Genomic DNA, 19,596 nt, shown 5'->3' with positions numbered 1-19,596 from the left:
CGGGTGGCGGGAAACCCACCGGCAGGTTTCTCCTCGGCACGTTGGTCGGCCTCGAGAGAGTCCTTCGATTGAATGTTCTTAGGCAAAGGAGCGGACGGCTCCGGTCGTCGCGGCACGGCGTCAAGTGGTTCCCACGGCTGGGCAACACAACTTCGACGGGCCTCCAGCGGTTACACAAACCTGCGAACCCTAGTCGACGGCAATGGACTTCGACGGCTTCGATGTCCGGGTGCTTCACTTCGATCTCCTCAGCGGTCCCGTCTCGACAGCCTTTCAAGGGTTTGTCTTCCAGGGCGCTTCGGCGAAGATGGAGCGGTGCTCGATGGTCCCTCGGAGCACGGGAAGAGGGCGCCTTACCAGGTCCTCTCTCGGGTCAGCCCTCGACGATCTCGTCAGCCTTCAGATCGGTCGAAGCAAATGCCACAGCAAGTCTTCTTCTTCCAGCTGGACGTCGAGGATCAGCAGTTCCAGTTACTCGTAGAGTGGAGACTCAGCTCCCTGGCTGCTTTAGGAGCACAATGGTCGCTTCTCAACCAAAGGTCCCTTCTGAACACTTTTCCAGTGGTGAGAGGTCCCCAGATATACTATCCTCTCTCTCATCCACGCTGCTGGCACACACTCAGCAGCCAATCATACTGCAGGGCATTCAGGCAGTCAGTCAGCCAATCAGGCACACAGTGCATTCAGGCCACACTCCTCCCTTCCAGACACTCACAACAGGGAATGTGGATTGGGACAAGCAACCAGCCATTCAACACTACACACTGCATTCAGGCCAGTTTCGGGCAGGGCTGTCTCAGTCTTTGTCTCTCATGCCAGAAACCAGACAACCACAACAAGAAGTGTATATTGGTCACACACTCCATTCACCCAGGTCCCACCCACAGGAGGTACCCACAACATACAGTCACTGGGAAGGCTCCAGTCAGTCTAGCTGGGCCTTCACAACAATACCATACATGGAACTTCCACCCAACAGCCAGTCAGGGGGAAGGGACAGAGACAGGGCTTCCCAGGACTTTGGGAAAAACAAGATAACAGGCCATAGAAAGCAAGAGGCCACAGGGGCCATCTTGTTTCCGATCAGGAATCAACAGATCCCAATGGCAGGGCCAGGGTGTCCCAAAATGGAGGACACCCGGAGCACCTGTCAAATTCAGCACGGAGCTGCCACCAGCCCATACCCTGCTCTGGGGTCACCCACAGGTGCCCAAAAACATACACTAGGGGCACAGGGTTGTACCCCTACCCATGGGTGTCATAAGGGTATCCCATGGGTCTGTTCACCAAACCAAAAGAGAGAGCTGCACATGGACTCCGGGGCAGAAAACATAACAGAACACACAGTAAAAACAGAAAAAGGACAAGGATTCAGAGACCCTGTCCCTCAGATGCATTTCCAGCATCACAGGCTCCCACCCTTGTTTATTTTGTTTTCAGTAGAGGCTTATGATTTAAGCAGATTGGTTAGGTAGGCTTTCAGATAAGATTGCCACATGTCTTTACATATACTCCTAAAAAAACAGGTTTTTTAAAAGTTCCTCAATCTTATGAGGCCCCTCAGATGGGAGCCATCCTTCGGAATGTGATCGGGGACATGCTGCCTTCAGTCTCGCTGCTAGCACCCACGGTCATTCCAGCTATGGCTCCAGCGCCTCAGGCCCCCGTACAGCCCCACCTGCCCATGCCGGGCTCCATGGTTCCGGCACCCCTGCCTCCTGAAGCCCAGGCAGTTCCACACCAGCCTCCACAGCAGCCTCCGGCTCTGGTCAGCACCTCAGCCTTCGGCTCCCAGTACTGCTTCAAAAGCACCCCCTCCCCCCCCCTCCAACCTACTCCGGACCAGCGGGATATCCTGGTGAACACTGATGAGGACCCTGACACACCGTCTTCGGCCAAGGCATTCCATGAACGGCTTGCAGGTCTGGCCGAATACCTGGGGCTTCCACAACTTGAGGTTGAACAAACAAGAAGTGGGCGTCCTGGCCAAGGTCCTCACTCTACGCCCCGCCGCTAGATTGGGGATTCCGATACAGAAGGACATTGTCACTTTGGCCAAAAAGGAATTACTTAAACCCCATTCGGCGCAGCCTACCAATCGGTACCTCGATGCCAAGTACAGGCAATTGGAGGAGGATCCACTCCTGCTGTCGGCACACCCTGAACCACACTCCACAGTGATTGCCACAGCCTCACTCTACTCCAAGCCACAGTCTTCCTCGGCTACCTCATCCTCATCGCTCCTAGGCAAGGAGGAGAAGATCTTGGAGGCATATGGAAATAAGGTCTACTCCAGCGCCTCGCTGCACCTTCGTCAGTCTAATGCGGATGATATGCTCACAGCTGTAAATCAAAGGCTTTGGTTGGAAATATCTGAATTGCTTCTGGAACTTCCGGTCCAGAGACAGGCGTGCTTCAAGGCGGGCCTGGCGGAAGAAAACATAGTGGCTCAGGACATCGTGGAGTCCACCATGGCTCATATTGACACCTCAGGCCGTGCCATCTGCATCGCTACGGATATGAGAAGAACTGTCAGGCAGGCAGCGGCAGGCTTGCCCTATACACACAATTTTGGCACGCAAGGTTCCCGGACCTCTGGATCCTCTCAGTAGTGTCCACGGGCTGCTGCCTAACGATCGGTCCCTCCCCTCTGTCCTCCCCTCCCACAAATTGGGACAACAACTCTGTTGGTGGAAATTCAATCGCTCCTAGAGAGGCAGGCAGTGGAAGAAGTCCCAGCCTCCCAGCGGGGTATAGGCTTCTACTCACGGATTTTCACCATACACAAGAACCACCAGTCTGGCCTGAGAGTTGTGTTGGACCTCTCCACCTTGAACCTTTCCCTCCCTCTTCAAAAGTTCAAGATGGTTTACCCATCGCTTATTGCGGAGACACTGTGCAGGGGAGATTAGTGTGCTCCCTGGATCTGAAGGATGCATACCTACATGTCCCTATTTGGCAGCCTCATCAGTCCTTTCTGTGGTTCAGGATCATGGGCTTTCGTTTCCAATACAAGGTTCTACCCTTTGGCCTCAATTTGACCCCCAGGATCTTTACCAGACTCATGAACGCGGTGGTAGTCCTTCTCAGGGCCCAGGGTCACCATGTCTATCCATACCTAGACAACTGGCTCGTCAGAGCGAGATCTCCGGAGGTAGTCCAGCACACTGCTTCCGCCCTCATGAATACGCTACACGAATTGGGATTTTCCATCAATCTCAAGTCTTACCTGGAGACTACTTGGAACTTTACGTTCCTAGGCCTCATGTGGAATACAAGCTCCAAGAGAGTATTCCCCTCGGAGGACAAGATCACAGCCATCAAGAGAGCCACACAGCATTTTTTCAGCAGAGCTGTGACCTCAGAATGGTGGTACCAACACCTCTTGGGTATCATGGCGGCATGTATACTAGCAGTGCCTTACAAGAGCTCAAATGAGACTGCAGCTGCACTTTGCCGCCTCATGGAGTCAGGAGAGGGGTTCCCAGGCGGAACTTGTCAGCATCCCACCCCATCTCCACCAGGACCTAGTCTGGTAGAGCATGGACTACAACGTGCAGACAGGCAGGCCTTTCCGGCTACCAGCACTGCAGGTTACCCTCGCCACAGAGTCTTCCTTGGAGGGCTTGTGAGCTACTGTGGACAGACGCAGTGTGCATGGAGTTTGGTCTCTTCAGGAACAGGAGGCCCATATCAATTGGCTAGAGCTGAAGGCGATCTGGCGTGCTCTCAAAGCCTTCCTTCCGATGATCAGTGGCAAGATGATGCTCATTCAAACGGACAACTCCACCAGCAGCTATTACATCAACAAGCAGGGTGGCACCAGGTCTCCTCCCCTATGCACCTTGGCAGTCAGCATTTGGGAGTGGGCTCTGGAGAACAACATGCACTTGAGGGCAATCCGCCTTCTGGGGGAGTCCAACCTGGAGGCCGACAGGCTCAGCAGACTGGGTGTGGACAACTACGAATGGCAGTTGAACTAAACAGTCCTTCAGGGGATCTTCAACAGATGGGGTCATCCTCAGGTGGATCTATTTGCCACCCAGTCCAACAGGAGGTGCCCCCAGTTTGCGTCCTGGCAGGGACAGGGATGGAGCTCTCTGGGCGATGCAATGCAGATACAATGGGACAAAATGAACGCGTATGTCTTCCCTCCCACTCCCCTGGTCCACAAGGTAATCTGCAAGATCAGGAAGGCCCGGCACCTCTGTGTCTTCCTGATAGCTCCTTGGAGGCACGCAAGGCCATGGTTGCAGGAACTACTCAGCCTGTCGGAACAGGCCCCGGTGCACCTTCTGCTGGCTCCAACTCACCTACTCTCACAGCAGGGAGGCACGCCATCCACCCCACCCCCTCCCCCTCCCCCTCCTGAGGTTAGCCCTTCCAGCAGCGTTACTGAACAGGTCGCATTAAAGCATCTGCATCTGTCGTAGGCTAACCTAGACCTCATACAGGGCGCTAGGAGAGACGCTACTAAGAGCCAGTACAAGAGCAAGTGGACTAGGTTCTATCACTGGGCAGAATCAAAGGAAGCTGATCCTTTGACTTGCACGTTGGACGACTTGCTATCGTTCTCAGCACACCTCGCACACTTGGGGTGCAAGTAGACACATGGAGCACCTATCTGGCAGCCACCGGAGCCTATAGGAACTCTGAGGCGGAGGTCTTTTCATCCTCCAACCTGATAGTTGACATTTGGCCGGCCTCACCAAGCTCTACCCACCTATCGAGAAGCCACACCCGGTGTGGGACCTCAATCTAGTTTTGGGCACCTTGGCACATAAACCATTTGAGCCAATGCAATCAGCGGACATCAGGCTGGTCACCATCAAGACAGCCCTCTTCCACGCAGGGTCAGTGAAATCCAGTCACTGGTGGCTTCAGAGCCACATATACTACCTTTCATAGGGACAGGGTGGTCCTTAGAACTCATCCTGCATTCTTACCTAAGGTAGTCTCCTCTTTTCACCTCAATGAGGAGATAGTGCTACTTACTTTCTTCGCTGAACCCAAGGACGAAACACAGAGGGTACTGCACTGCCTGGATGTCAAGCATGCTCTCAAATTCGACCTGAACAGAACCAAGAGCTTCTGCAAATATGAGGCTCTTTGTCACCCTTGGCAGATCAAGGCCAGGCTGTCAAGCTTCCAAGGCCTCCATAGCAAGATGGAATGTTGCGGCCATCTAGGAGGCTAATGAGGGGCAGCACAAACCACTCACGGCAAATATGCATACCCACACTATCGTAGTGAAGGCCATGGCTGTGGCTTTCCAGAGGCACGTTCTGTGGCAGGCCATCAGTAAGGCGGCTACATGGGCTACGCCTTCGGCCTACTGCAAACACTACTGCTTGGATACCATCTCCAGGTCAGACGCGGCATTTGCTCAGGCAGTTTAAAGGAACTTGTTTTTTTAGGAGGGTCACCCCTCCACCCTGGGTCTACATTCAGTTGTAATCGCCCATAGAGGAAAGGGGAGGGGACGTAGGAGTAATTATAAGTTACTCACCGTAGTGACTAACATACTCCTAGTCCATAGTCCCCTTTCCTCCATATGTCCAACGATCCTCCCCTTAATAAAACTGGTGTCATTAGGGAATGTTAATATTGTCGACGCCTCAAAGGGGACTGAGGAGTGGTTCAGGAGGGGGTGGGGGGCGGAGTCGGGGGAGAGCAGGCTCCCAGGGCCGCGCCCCCACGCGCCTGCAAATGTAAAGGGGAATAAGATTTTTTCTGGTGCAAAAGGTTCCATCTCCCGTCCCTAGCGAGGGACACCCATACAGTATGGAGGAAATGGGACTATGGACTAGAGTAAGTTAGTCACTACGGTGAGTAACTTATCATTTCTGCAATACTGATCCTGTTAGGCCATTGCAAGAACAGCTCTTATTTTCCAAAGTAGTGCTTCCAACATTGATTTGCCTTCTCCTTACTTGGTCACCAGTAATGCATTGATTGCTGTGACACTCCTACTGGGTGTCCACTGGAAACCAAGCGATAGACGCGAGGCAGGTCCTGATAATGGTATGGTACCTCAAGCCATTTTATCGAATGGGTTTGTAAATTTGACAGCAGAACTTGCGAAATCCATGTTTGATCTGCATTGTATCTCGTAGAAAGCCTGGCAAGGCCCTTTGTTAATAACTGATGCTGTGGCAAGTTACTAGCAACTTTATTTACGCTAGCACAGGTACTTTGCAGTATTTTGTATTTGCATCATTGTCCAAAGAAATGCCCAGTTCTGTGTATGTTAGTTAATGAAAACTGTTTGGAAAAGACACTGTCAATGGAGCCAACAAAGCAAGCCTGATTTAGTTTATCTGTGGACCTTACATTTCTGCTTTGCCTACCAGTAGCACCCACCCAAAGTTATTTTTAAATCTTTAAAGTGAACTCTGATGAAAGCAAATTATAGGTCTACAGCACACTGCCTGATCTACACACTACGTTCTACACTACGTTCGCTCATTTCTGCTACAATCAAACCCACCAGACCCTCTGAGGCAACGCTCTTGCAGGCCATGGGCGCAGTGTTGTGCGCCGCAGGTGTTAGGCGCCGCACAATAGACGTATAGAGCCTGCCCTTTTCGTTCCTCGTCATGCAATCTCAACCGATCGTCCTGGAACCAAGACGCCTTGTGCGGCAGTAGGTATCTGCAGTTCTGCGCCGCAGCCTAAGGATGTCTCCTAATCTTCCTGCTTATTCCGATATCGCGCTAAGCCCTTTTCTACAGCCGGCATCAGGTACCGTCTCCATGTGTCAAGTCTCGACTATCCCAGTCACCCCCATGCAGCCTCATGTACGATAACACTGTCTACATGCAGCCCCGCTCTCCGCAACTTACGCCTATCTGCCGCACAACGTCTTGCACGCCCTATACAGTGAAACCACTGTCCACCCTTTTCCATAATGAACGTTTAGGATCGAGGTCTGGGTACTATTTCTCTGCACGCCTTCGACTACACTTAACCACCACACATGACCACTGCCTCCTTAGAAGCCGGCATCCAGTACCTCCCAGGCCTGCACATCATGCTTTTACCGATACCACTACACCCAGGAGCTCTCTCCACGCAAGCTCCTCAGCTGTCGCAACTGTAAGTCCTGCACCCGCCCCCTAAAGCTGCAAACTGAACCGTGCTCCCAAAGTGAGCATCATTTCTACAGACTCTACGAAGCCCTCTGTGCATCGCACCCCTGTCCGTAGGTTGCCCTATGTGCATAGCAGGATAGACGCTACACCCTGCAGCAACACACATGTATGGCCTCTTCTCTCCCAGACCACTAATGCCAAACTGAAATGTACTGCTATCACTCAATGTAGGTGTACTGCCCATATGCCCAGCCTTCCAACGTGATTCAGAACTGTATTGCTACTACTGTTTCAAATAATGTATGTGTATGGCCTTCCCTTTCCCAGCCCTCCAATATCGGAACTATATTGTTACTGCTGTTTCAAATAATGCATGCATACTGCATTCTCTTGCCCAGTCTCCGAAAGCCAATCAAAAATGTATAGCATGTGTACTGCCTCCTTGTTAGGGAGAATTCTCATAAATGGTTGATTTCCCTTACCTAGTGAGTCCTCCAGCAGCTTTGCTGGATTTCTAGGATTTATTTTATTCCACGTAGTAAGAATGTGAGCCTTTTCCCCCCTCTTACATGTGTTTTGCTGTGTGTTTTCACTTTTTGTGTGATCTTGGGCACTGGAGCCTCACCTACTCCTTGTGCACCACTTTTTGTGTGTGTTAGACAGCACCTTCAGTGCAGTGACACAGGGTTGTCTTTGAGACTTCCCACTGACTCCATTTTTCTGGGTCTGACTACTGTCCCCCAGAAACAGGTAAAGTTGCCATTAACTTTATATAGTCACTTTAAACCACAGACCCAGTACACCCCATCTTACATGGAGTATTGGAAAGGGTTAACTCCTATCCCTTTTTGTCTGTGCCTCTTGGTGCCATGTTTCGCTCCCTTAACATTAAGACTTGGCTGGTGGCAGTGGTATCTACCCTAACTTTTCTACCGCAATTATCTTATATAAACGTGGTAATGTTTTAGGCTACTATATTAGCCTCGAACATAAACCCGCTTGACCAAATACATTTTATTTTGGTTCCGGCTGGGTTTATTCCCCATTTCTTTTTGTTAGTCTTTCTCGTGTTTTACTCTGCACGCCAAACCGGGGATGATTCCTTTGTTCGCTTTCTTTTCGCGTGCTTCTGCACAGAAGCCCTCCTTAAGGTGCCTGATAGTCTAGGTAGGCAGGATGTGAGGGAGGGATCTTCGGACCCCTGCCATGGGTTCCCTTGGTAACCCAAGTCGCACTCTTGTCTCATTGGCTAAGGGGACTGGCCTTGCCAGGCCAGCCACCCTGCTCTGTGATTGAAAGCCAGGCTGTATGAATGGGGGAAAACTGCATAAAAAGCTGGTCTCTGGGACTGGAAGAGCAGATTCGCCACTGGAACGAAAGAACCAACGAGGAACTGGAAGAACAGGACCCCCTACCATGACTGAACCGCCCGGCCCGAATCTCCAAATCCGACGACAGAGAAGATCCTCCAGGAAACTTCTTTCCTTGAGCTGGTGGGACCAACCAGTTTGCCCAAACTACAAGCCAGGACCCCTCCTTTGGTCGAATTCGCTGTACAGAGCTACAGTGGGCCGGATAGCCAGGAAGGTCGGACCCTGTTTGGGTTTTAAGGAGCGCACCTTTTATTCGTTGTTTGGCGCTGCTGCTGGTTTCTTACTGGGTAGTGCAGGACCCTCCAGTCTTCCTACTTCTGATCAGTCCAACAGTCGCTTCAGGAACTGTGAGCCTGCAGGAACTACCAGGAACGTCTGCCTCAGCTACAGCCCCCTCTCTGTTTTAAGGTACTGTTCAAATCCGGTTGTGCGTTTCGCTCAGCCGCGGTGAAAGTGTTTGGAATCTTTCTCCAATCCGAGGGCTTGTCCTTCTCTTCGAACTAACCTTTCTACCAACCAACCTCGTCCGGAATCTGTGCCTCAAACTTTACCGTAAACTACTCTGAACTGTGTGATCTTGAGAAAAAGATTTTTGACCCATTGACTTTGGCCCTAAGCCTTTTCTATCGGATCTCCTCACTGTAGTCTCTCTTGTTCAATTGCCCTGAGTACTTACCTATTGGTTTTGCCTAATTTCTAATAACCTTGTCTTTCCCTCCCTTTTAAATTGCTGGAGTGCCATTTTGCTCCCACTTCATTTTGTGAGCTTAACTTGTTTGGAATTTAAGGGAAGTGGTGTGGTGTATTTATGATTTTGATTTTTAACTTGCTTAGAAAAGTGAACTGTTATACAACTGATAAGTAAATAAATATATATTCTTTTACTTAGAAACCTTGAGTCAGTGTTTGCCTGAATCATAGCAATTGCTGTCCTTTGTGTAACTATCTTGTACTGCTCATTTACTCTTGAGATAAGTCTGTCTGCTCCGCTACTGCTACCACTCTGTGTAGTACAGGCTTGTACCAAAGGTGGAATTGTACTGTCACTTGTAGTCTTAATTGTGTGTAGTGTTCCCAAAGGGTACTGCATGTAATTTTGCCTAACACTCCTCTCGCCCTGCCCAATGCTAATCAGAAATGTAATGCTGCTACTGTTTCAATCTCTGTCAGTGCCCTGCCTCCTCATGTCGAGCTTTGTGCCTATAGAGGACAACGGAAACGCGACAACAGGCCCACCTCTGCAGCCTCCACTACCATCCCCTGCTTTAAACTAGCACTAATAAGCCGGCGCTCTATACCCACCCATGCTCTCTTGACTGCCAACAACCTTGATGCATTAGCAGTCACGGAAACCTGGCTCTACTCTGCCTCTGGATCTACCATCTCCCTAGCCATCACCTCAGGCTACACTATCCACAGGATGGATCTAATGCCAGAGGAGCTGGCATCACCTTCATCTCCAAGGAACATTTAAGCGTCAGACAAATCGAATCCACACTCAACAATTACGACATCCCCTCCATCAAACTCTCCATATCCCACACCAATACCATTCTTGCACACATAGTCTACTGCCCTCTTGGCCATGTCTTCTTTTGAGGAGGACCTACTCCTCATCCTAGGGGACAACGCCAAACCTTCCTCACAAGTACTCCTATTGGGTGATCTTAACCTTGCCCGCAACGACCCTTCTGACCTACCAGCTTGCTCCGTAGCCAATGCCCTCCCTGCACTCGGCTTTGTACAATGTATTGAAAACCCCACTCACATTAAAGGGAGATCTCTTGACTGGACAGCAAACGAAAGCTACCATATCTCTATCAAAGCTAACTCGCCTTGTCCCTGGTTGAACCATCATATCACCTCAGTCTTGCTTCCCTATAGTCCACATGCCAAACCCCCTACTACATCGCTCCCCTCATCCCCCCAGCTCGCTGCTCCAAGAAACTCACTAAAGAAAACCTCCTCCCTTGTCTCAAAGCCCTGACCCAGACTACTTGGCCTCTACTGACCCCACGTTCTTAGCTGACCTGTACTCCTAAACTCTGACCAATGCCATTGATTCCATTGCTCTGCTGGTACCAAAACCAGCCAAACCGGTTATTCGCTCGAATTTATGGTACACCCCTGATCTAGCCTCCCGCTGAACTGAAAAAAGACGCACAGAAACTTGCTGGAATAACTACCGCACAGAAGACCTCAAACTGCAGTTCTCAAACTTGTCCAAACAGTAAAAGCAAGCCATTATCCAAGCTAAAACTAGCACCTTCAATACTAGAATTGCTAAAGCCAACTCAAAAGAACTCTTTGCCATCCTTAGCGAACTTGAAGACCCTATTCCCCCAAACCTCCATCCTAACCAAAGATGCTGCCTGGTGCACCAATATCCAGGAGGCCCTACTGTTAAAAATTAACATGTTACAAAGGGAAATCTCTGCCAAACAAACCAGCCTTGCTCATCTGAATAGGCTCTCCCATACCCCCATCCTAAATAAGCTTGCAGTCCCCCTGTTCACATTCAACAGAATTACCACACAGGAATCGCTGCGCATTCTCCTATGCCTCAAGCCCTCACGCTGTAAAAGTGATGTCTGCCCAGCACCCTTGATCAATAAATGTCCTGAAACAGCCCCCTTAATCACTGCTTTCATTACTGCTTCCTTCACCTCTGAGCTGGTTCCAGCTTGCCTAAAGGAAGCCAGGGTCCTCCCTCCTCAAAAAAAACAAAAAAAAAACACCCTTGATCCTACCTCACCCAATAACTACCGGCCCATCACTACGGTTCCGTACTTCCTCAAAATTCTCAACAGGACGGCCTACATTCAAATTCAATATTATCTTGAGTCTAATCAAATCCTTGGCAGGCGTCAATCTGGTTTCCGTCCAGGACATGGCACGGAATCAGAGCTAGTTGACCTGAAAATCCAGTTGGACGAGATCAGTGACAGGGGAAATTTAGCCTTACTCCTCCTTGATCTGTCCGCTACTTTTGACCAGGTCGATCATAAACATTCTATGCCAACATACCATCTCCTCGGCCTCCTTTTCCACAGAAGCAGCTTTTTTGGATTGCCTCCTTTCTCGAGGGTAGAAGTATGAAAGTCTTCACAAAAAATTCCTGGGCATCACCCATCCCCACTAACTGCGATGTGCCATAAGAGTCCTGTGTGTCCCCCACTCTGTTCAACATCTTCACGAAGCCCCTATTCGATCTCCTAGACTACCTCAGCATTGCCTACGCAAACTATGCTGACGACACACAAATCCTCATTCCTCTATCTGGATCCTACTACGATGATTCTGCCACAATAAACTCCACTTATACCACCATCCAAGCCTGGACGGCTACCCATGAACTCTGCCTCAATGATGAGAAAGCAGAACTTCTCATCAGTGGCTCCACTTCAACACTGAAGCAACTAAACCCTCTCTGTACTGAGCCTTCAGTGATCCGAGTCTCTGCCTCTGCGAAAACCCTAGATGTGTACCTTGACTCAACCATATCCATCACCTGCCAAGTCAACGCCATCTCCTCAGTGGCAGCTTACTCTACCAAACTTATCAATGCTGCTAGACCCTTCCTTTCCAATGACAAATGTCTAACCATTGCCCTGCTCAGTAGTGGGTGCCAGGTTAGACTGCTCCAACGCCCTGTTCGCTGGCACTCCCTTCATCTCGCAGTATTAAGAAACTCCAGACCATGCAAAACAATGCCCTTCGCGCTGCCTTGAACATTCCCTGTTCAGAGCCCATCTTAACTGCCTGTAGAAAGGTCCATTGGCACCCCATCAGAGAGAATCAATTTCAAGACTCTCCCCATCCCTCATAAATGCATCTCCAAGTCTGTTCCCCCCCCCCCCCCCATTACTTGTCGCAGTCACCTTGTCCCAACCCTCCAGGCCCACCAGAACCCCTTACTCTCACAGGCTTGTGACACCCAAATATAAACGTCCGAAAGAGGGAGGCACAAGCTTCCCAGTCGTTGCTGCCAAGCAATGGAACTCTCTCCCACCTGCCCTCTGAGCTGTAGGTTCTTTCTGGCCCTTCCGCAAAGCACTGAAAACTAGGTTAGTAATCTGCCGAGTGAACTAAACTACTCCTCTGAAACCTTAAGCCTCATCACCTTTGGGCCCCTGGTAACTGGTTCTATGGCACCCGGATGGCTGAGTGCTTGTGCATGCAAGTGCTTGCTCCTATTTTCACTCAGTAAATACATTGCCAGTTCCTTAATCCTTTGTCTGTACCATACCTTCTTTCTCTTTACTCTTTTGCCTTATGATTGTTTGCTGCGTTCCCGATCTTGTAAGGGTAAGCCTTGAGCTCCGTCAAGCTAACTGAATGTTAGGTGAGAGTTCCTTAAAAGGCCTTAGGCCTAGCTCTATATGTACATAACTGAGTTTGGGATCTTTGTAACTTTGTCTAGCAGCCATTGAATGTCTGCTGTTTCTTCCAGTGATTTTCTCACAATATCACTGCACATTCTCATCCTGGTTTATGTTTGACAGTGTTGGAGACGTAATTGAGATCAATCTCACTTCCACCTCCATTTAGATAGACTACAGATTTCAGAAAGGTGTTTGTATTTAACTGTTGGTTTTGTTTCGTGTTAAAACTTACATTACATCCATATGTATGTCATTAGGAGACCATCAACAGAAGATCGTCTTTAAAAAAGCAAATCTCAACATCAAGTACATTGTCGGCTCGCAAGAAAGACGGAACTCTGCAAAAGATTGGCGACTTATTGCACAGTTCTCCTGCTATCTTCCAAAATAAAGGTGCGTACACAAGTGAGGTTTGTGATGGCTTGTTTGAGTGACCGGAGCAATTGTGTAAATAGTCTTTAGTTGGTGTGTTGTACTCCCAAAACTAAAGTTGCAGTTGTCTTCAAAATGTGTGAACAACAAACCAAGATGTCTGTGCTGTAAAATACAATGTGATGTTCGTTTTTGATTAAACGAGCAAAAGAACATTTTTTGAACTTTTTTGCAGCTATATGGAGGGAATGCAGAGTGGTGCAAGAGCAACTGTGTCAGATTGGCAGAGCAGTGCTTTGTACAAAAGCCAACGAAACAAGCATTCGCAAATCGATAATTTGAGTCTCGTGTTGCAAAATAACTGCATTTTATAGACTCTACCGATTGCCACTGTGTGTCGTGTGCTTACACAATTAGAAAGCTATTGGCATCAGATACCCAGTTGCACTCGCCACTTCCTAACTATGTCTAAATACACACCATTAGTTACCTATTGCTATTATATGCCAAACATTGGCATCATGTGCCCAGACGCTCCTATCATTTCCTACTGTTGCCATCATAATATCATGCACTCAAACCATCCAGCAAGCTGGTGGTGTGGCCATCATGCGAGCAGAGAGGACGTGAGTCCCGGCTGCTCCCGTGGACCGCCAAAAATATCCTGTTAAACATCCTTCTTGGCGTGGCAGACGTTTGTCAAAACACTCCTACTGGTGCGAATTGGAGTGCTGCACCCCCGACCGAAGTTGGGGTTTTGACGGAAGCTCCTCTCTCCAGATGCACAAAGTTATTTCTTTCCTCCTGGGTGCTGAAAATTTACCAAGATGGCTGCCGCAATCCAATGGCCGTAGGAAAGAAAACGGCGCTACCCAGACAACGGCCTGCACCAGGGTAACAGTGAAATTGGAACAAATGGACCCCTGACCCATTGCTGCCCGGATGTGGGACTGACCCTTCGTCGGGTGCAAACCTCCTGATTCAGACTTGGGACTGAGCATGTCCAGAGGAGACAGTTGAGGCGGCCGGGAATAAGAGGCTGCTCGGTGCTGGTGGGCTGGAGCGCGGCGGCGCTGGCCTGTGGTGGCCTCGGTGCACTGGCCTTGGAGCCCCGGAGTGCAGTGGTTCCCCCCCACCCTGCAACACTTAAACGGGCAGACCCGACCACCGAATCGGACACTCTGGGCTCTGAGATGGGAGGAGCTGGAACGGCAAAATGACTGATTAATCCTGGTTCTCCAGCATGGGGTCTGGCATGGATTCACATGCTCATGAATATTCCCCGTCAGGCCGGGAATCCTCGGTAAAGAAAAAATCTGTTTCGTTTCTGATCTGTCTTTCTTAGTAGTAACCAATCACTGATCTCTGGGTCATACTGCCCCCAGCCAATGACTGCCCTCTCCCTAATCCCCTTCCCTGGCAGCCATCCTCATATTTTTAACGCACGCTCAAGTGTTGGGAGTCCTCATGTTTAGCTCTCGAGCTTTTTGCTGCGTTTTTGCGCTTTTTCAAAGAGATGTTCTCATTTTTTGGTCAAATAGAGCCTCAAGCTCCACCGCGTCTACATCCGATCAACGGGGACCCGTTTCGGATTTTCTACGCCTCTCAAGGGTGAAATTTTCATCGAGTTACGCTTCTTGGAGGAGTCCAGAAGTTTCTGCAGCCTACCCGGACATGGCCCAGGAGAAAGGAAGCTCGTCGCCCGGAAAGCTGTTCAGGGTTTGCCCTGGATGCCAGCTGCAGAATGTGTTCAAGGAGGACGAGCACTCGAAATGTCTCTACTGCCTTCATGAGGACAAAACGCACGTGGAGAAGGACTGTGCGTTTTGCGGGAACATGTCAGAACGGACCATCAGGGACCGACACCTTCGTCTCTCCGACTGGCTGGAAGGAAAGAGCCCGTCAGGTGTGAAAAAGAAGAAGTCAGAGCGGTCTTCTAAGTCCCGTGAGGGTGCCCCGGCGACGGGGGCCCAACAGAAGGCAAAGCACCGCGAGTCATCGGGCACCGGGAGAGCCGAACGGTCGGGCTCCTCGGCTGCTAGGCAGGGCGCATCCTCTCCAGCGCCATCAACCACGATCCAACGCTCTGGCTCAGGGAAGAGGAAGGCGAGAACCCGGCGAAGCTTCTGGAGAGGCCCCGGTGGAGCTCGAAGGATCCAGCCGAGGGGGAGCGAGGCGTTGACCCTTCCCCCAAGGTGAAGGCCACAGGCCCACAGAAGGTGGTAAAGGCCTTGATTCACCCGGCCAAAGCCTCTATCGAGGAAATTGCGGCGGCCCTCATGCAGCCTGTGGAGGCTACACCAGTGGAGGGGACCTCGTTGCCTAGAATCTCCCTGCCTCCGCGGAGGGAAGCCTCTTTCAGACCCATCGAAAAGACCCCCGTGAAGACCCCGCGGAAACAGAGGGGGGGGTGGCGGTGGCCATTGTGGATACAGATACAGCATCCAAGGAGGAGCTGGTAGAAGTCTTAGAGGGTCTCGACGAGGGCGTCGAAGAGGCCCGTTCCCATGGGAGGGATCCCGACGAAGAGGACGACGAGAGCGACGTCGGCACCAGCAAGGGTCCTAGTCACCCGTCTCTCCCGGAGCCGCAGGACAACTCTGCGGCCATTTTGTTGGCAATACAATCCTTATGTTCAGAGATAAGGATGAGGTTGCCCTCACCACCGACGGAGGAACCAGAACCAGGCTCGACGGAGGAGCCAGACCCAGGCCCGGCGGGAAGCCCCCCAAACAAGAGAAGACGGATCCATCCAGCCCCTCCTTTTCAGCCCTCGCGGCTTACTCAATCTTTGCCCACGTCCCCCCTCCCTGGGGATGACACAGGAACGTACACGGCCACGACGGGTACTGACGACAACGGCGGTGACGACGGGACGGAGCTCCCATCGCCCACAGCCCTGGCCTCCCCGCCCGACGAGCTCAGATCTTTCCATGCAATGATCGCCCTGGCATCCGAGCTTTTTCAGCTCTGCCCCAAAGAGAAGAAGGAGGAAGGTTTCCTTTACCAACAGCACGAGGCCAAGAGGAAAACAGTCCTCGCCGTGCCTCTGCTGGATGACATCTGGGACGAGGGTCTCACCCTTCTCAAGAACCCATCTACTACGCCTGCCAAGAGGAATCGGTACGAGAAGAAGTATCGGGTCCCCGACGCAGCCCCTTTGTGCCTTAGGGCACAACCAACCTCTGACTCGGTCGTCTCAGCGGTGGCCAAGAAGAAAGCGGGGGAGCATCGGCCTCAACGTCAACTTCCCCGCCGGACGGCGAAAGAAAGAAGCTGGACGCAATGGCACGACGAGTTATCTCGTCGGCGGCAACGATTAAGGCGGCCAACGCCCTCGTGATCGTGGCCCGCTACGACAGGAAGTTATGGTACAAGATCGTCCCCCTGTTGGACTTCCTACCGGACGACAAGAGGGCCGAGGCCCTGGAGATCATTGCAAGAAGGCGAAGTGGCGTCGGACCACGCCATAACGGTGGCAACGGACATTGCAGACACTGGTTTCCGCCAGCTAGGCAACAGCGTTTGCCTTAGACGACAAGGATGGTTCAAGGTGACGGATTTCCGCCAGGACGTACAAGCCAAGGTTTTGGACATGCCTTTCGACGAGAACAATCTGTTTGGGAAAACAGTGGATGAGTCCCTCCAAGCCATCAAGGTGGACACAGAGACAGTTAAGGCCCTAGGCGTTCTCCGGCAACAAAGGCCGTCCTTTCGGAGCACCGGAGGCAAGCTGGTTGCCTCCAAGGGATTCGGCGGTGGCTCCTCTACATACCGCCAAGCAGCCCGCTCCTTGTCACAGGAAGCCGATAGAGGATGAGGAAAGTCGGGTGGACCCCGCCGTCGTCGCCAGGGAGGGCAAGGCGTCCTCCAAGCAAGATTGAACCGGCCGTGGTGTCGGGCCCCCACCGAAGCACCCCGGTGGGAGGCCGGCTGGTGAAGTTCGTCAGCGTGTGGGAGTCCATCTCCACCGACCGTTGGGTGCTGGACGCCCTGGCCCAGGGGCACGCCCTCGAATTTCTAAAAAAAGTGCCCCCACATTCCACCCGTGGTCAGGAAGGAAAATCACGTGCCTCGACTGCTATTGGAGGTAAGGGCGATGCTCAAAAAAGGTGCCATCGAGCTCGTCCCGAAGAGGCTCCGGGGCTCCGGAGTATACTCAAGGTACTTCCTTGTCAAAAAGAAGACAGGAGGATGGCGACCCACCCTGGACCTGCGACGACTGAACAAGTACATCAAGGCACAGAAGTTCCAGATGGTCACCCTCCAGCACGTGCTGGGACAGCTGAAGGAGAGCGATTTCCTGTCGTCGTTGGATTTGGAGGATGCATACTTTCACATCCCCATTTTAAAAGGACACCGAAAGTTCCTCAGGTTCGTGGTCCAAGGGCGGCACTACCAGCTCAAGGCCCTCCCGTTCCAACTAAAGTCGGCGCCCAGGGTATTCACCAAGTGCCTAGCACCGGTGGCGGCGCAGCTGCTCCTGCAGGGGATCCAGGTCTACCTCTACCTGGACGATTGGCTCATCCGCGCAAAGACAAGGGAGCTCACCGTGGAACACACAGCGAAGACCGTCCAGCTACTCGCGGACCTGGGGTTCTCCATCAACTTCCCCAAGTCCCATCTGGTCCCCTCGCAAGTCGCACTATTTCTGGGAGCCAAGCTCGACACAGTGGCGCGTCTGGCCTCACCGTCTGAGGAAAGGACAAAGGCCATCCTAGGCAAGGTGCAGCGTCTGCTGGCCACGGACGTGGCCAAGGTGAGGTCCATCAAGTCCCTCCTCGCCTCAGGATGATGTCCTCTTGCATATATCTCGTGTGCCTGTGCAGGCTTCGGATGCGCCCTCTACAGAAGTTCCTCGACGCCCGTTGGATACAAGCAACGGGCGGCTTTGAAGACAGGATCCCTCAACGAGACCTTCCGTCGAGCGATCCGGTGGTGGGGCACCCGCGCTCATCTGGCGGCAGGAACAGATTTTCAGACCCCCACCCACCAGGTGACGGTGACGACGGATGCCTCCCTGGAGGGGTGGGGAGCGCACACTGGAGATCTTCACGCGAGAGGCCTTTGGCTCCCGGAGGAGAAGCCGCTCCAAATCAACATTCTGGAGCTCTGGGCAGAGTTCTGGGCCCTCCCGGTCCTTCTCCCGTCCCTCAAGGGCAAGGTAGTGAGGATCTTCACCGACAACACCACCACAATGTTTTACATCCGGAAACAGGGCAGAACCAGGTCCCCAGCCCTATCCAAGGAAGCCCAGGATCTGTGGCATTGGGCCATTGCTCAAGGGATGTTTCTGGTGCCGTTTCGTCTGGCAGGGATAAAAAACACCATCGCCGACTCACTCAGCAGAGAGCTGCGCTCGTGCCACGAGTGGGAACTACGCCAGGACCAAGAGGACCGACTCTTTCAGCGATGGGGCAAACCCCAGATCGACCTGTTCGCGACGGCAATGAACTCCAAGTGCCAGAGGTTCGCCAGCAGGTTTCCCCAACCGAGGAGCATGGGCGATGCTTTCTCGTTCCCCTGGGACGGCCTGTTCCTATATGCGTTCCCTCTGTGCCGTTGCTGCTCCGCCTCATCAACCAGCTCAAGAAGCCCCAGTGCAGGATGATCCTCGTCGCACCAGCGTGGCCGAGGCAGATCTGGTTCCCGGACCTTCTGGACTTGTCAGCGTCCCCACCAGTCAAGCTGTCGATGGACTCAGATCTTCTCTCCAGAGAAGGAGGCGCCATTCTTCACCACGACCCAGAGACGCTGAACTTGCCGGTCTGGCTCCTGCAGCACTAGAGTTTGGAGGGTACGATATCCCGGCCGACTGCAGAGAGGTTCTTGCGAAGGCCAGGGTGTCCTCAACTCTCAAGTGCTACGGACATAAGTGGAAGAGGTTCTCCATCTGGTGCCGGGCACAGAAGATTAACCCTCTGCGGATTACGGCCCCTCAAATGTTGCAGTACCTACTGTCGCAAGCCAAAGCTGGACTAGCTCGCGCTTCAATCAAGATACACCTGGCAGCGATTTCCCGATACACCAGGACTACAGGGCGGTCATCCCTGTGGTCTCATCGCCTGGTTAAGGAATTTATGAAAGGTCTGTTTTGCTCATTCCCGCCGGTGAAGGGAAAAGCCCCGGCGTGGGAGCTCAATGTGGTGCTAACCAGGCTCATGGGTCCGCCATTCGAGCCGTTGCATTCGGCCCAGTTGAAGTTTCTGTCGTTGAAAGCAGCGTTCCTGGTGGCCATCACCTCCGCACGACGCGTGGGAGAGATCCAGGCACTATCCTGCAAGCCTCCATACCTGACCTTTCACGATACAAGGGTAGTGCTGAGGACGCACCCCTCCTTCATGCCCAAGGTGCCATCGGACTTCCATCTCA

General features: G+C 52.0%; 1 protein-coding gene across 3 annotated transcripts in view; it reads left to right on the top strand.

Moving 5' to 3' along the window:
* Positions 1-19,596, top strand: part of KIF20B (kinesin family member 20B) — a 2,369,321-nt gene that overhangs the window by 2,278,908 nt on the left and 70,817 nt on the right. For all 3 annotated transcript variants that reach the window (XM_069611316.1, XM_069611317.1, XM_069611318.1), the window contains one exon: positions 13,110-13,245. In XM_069611316.1, the coding sequence (XP_069467417.1) occupies positions 13,110-13,245 (136 nt within the window). The remainder of the gene's footprint in view (positions 1-13,109; positions 13,246-19,596) is intronic.

The sequence above is a fragment of the Ambystoma mexicanum genome, chromosome 8, assembly GCF_040938575.1.
Source record: "Ambystoma mexicanum isolate Mex_15411 chromosome 8, UKY_AmexF1_1, whole genome shotgun sequence".
Lineage (NCBI taxonomy): Eukaryota > Metazoa > Chordata > Amphibia > Caudata > Ambystomatidae > Ambystoma > Ambystoma mexicanum.
The sequence above is the reverse complement of the archived record's forward strand: the minus strand, read 5'-3'. Positions and strand labels throughout refer to the sequence as shown.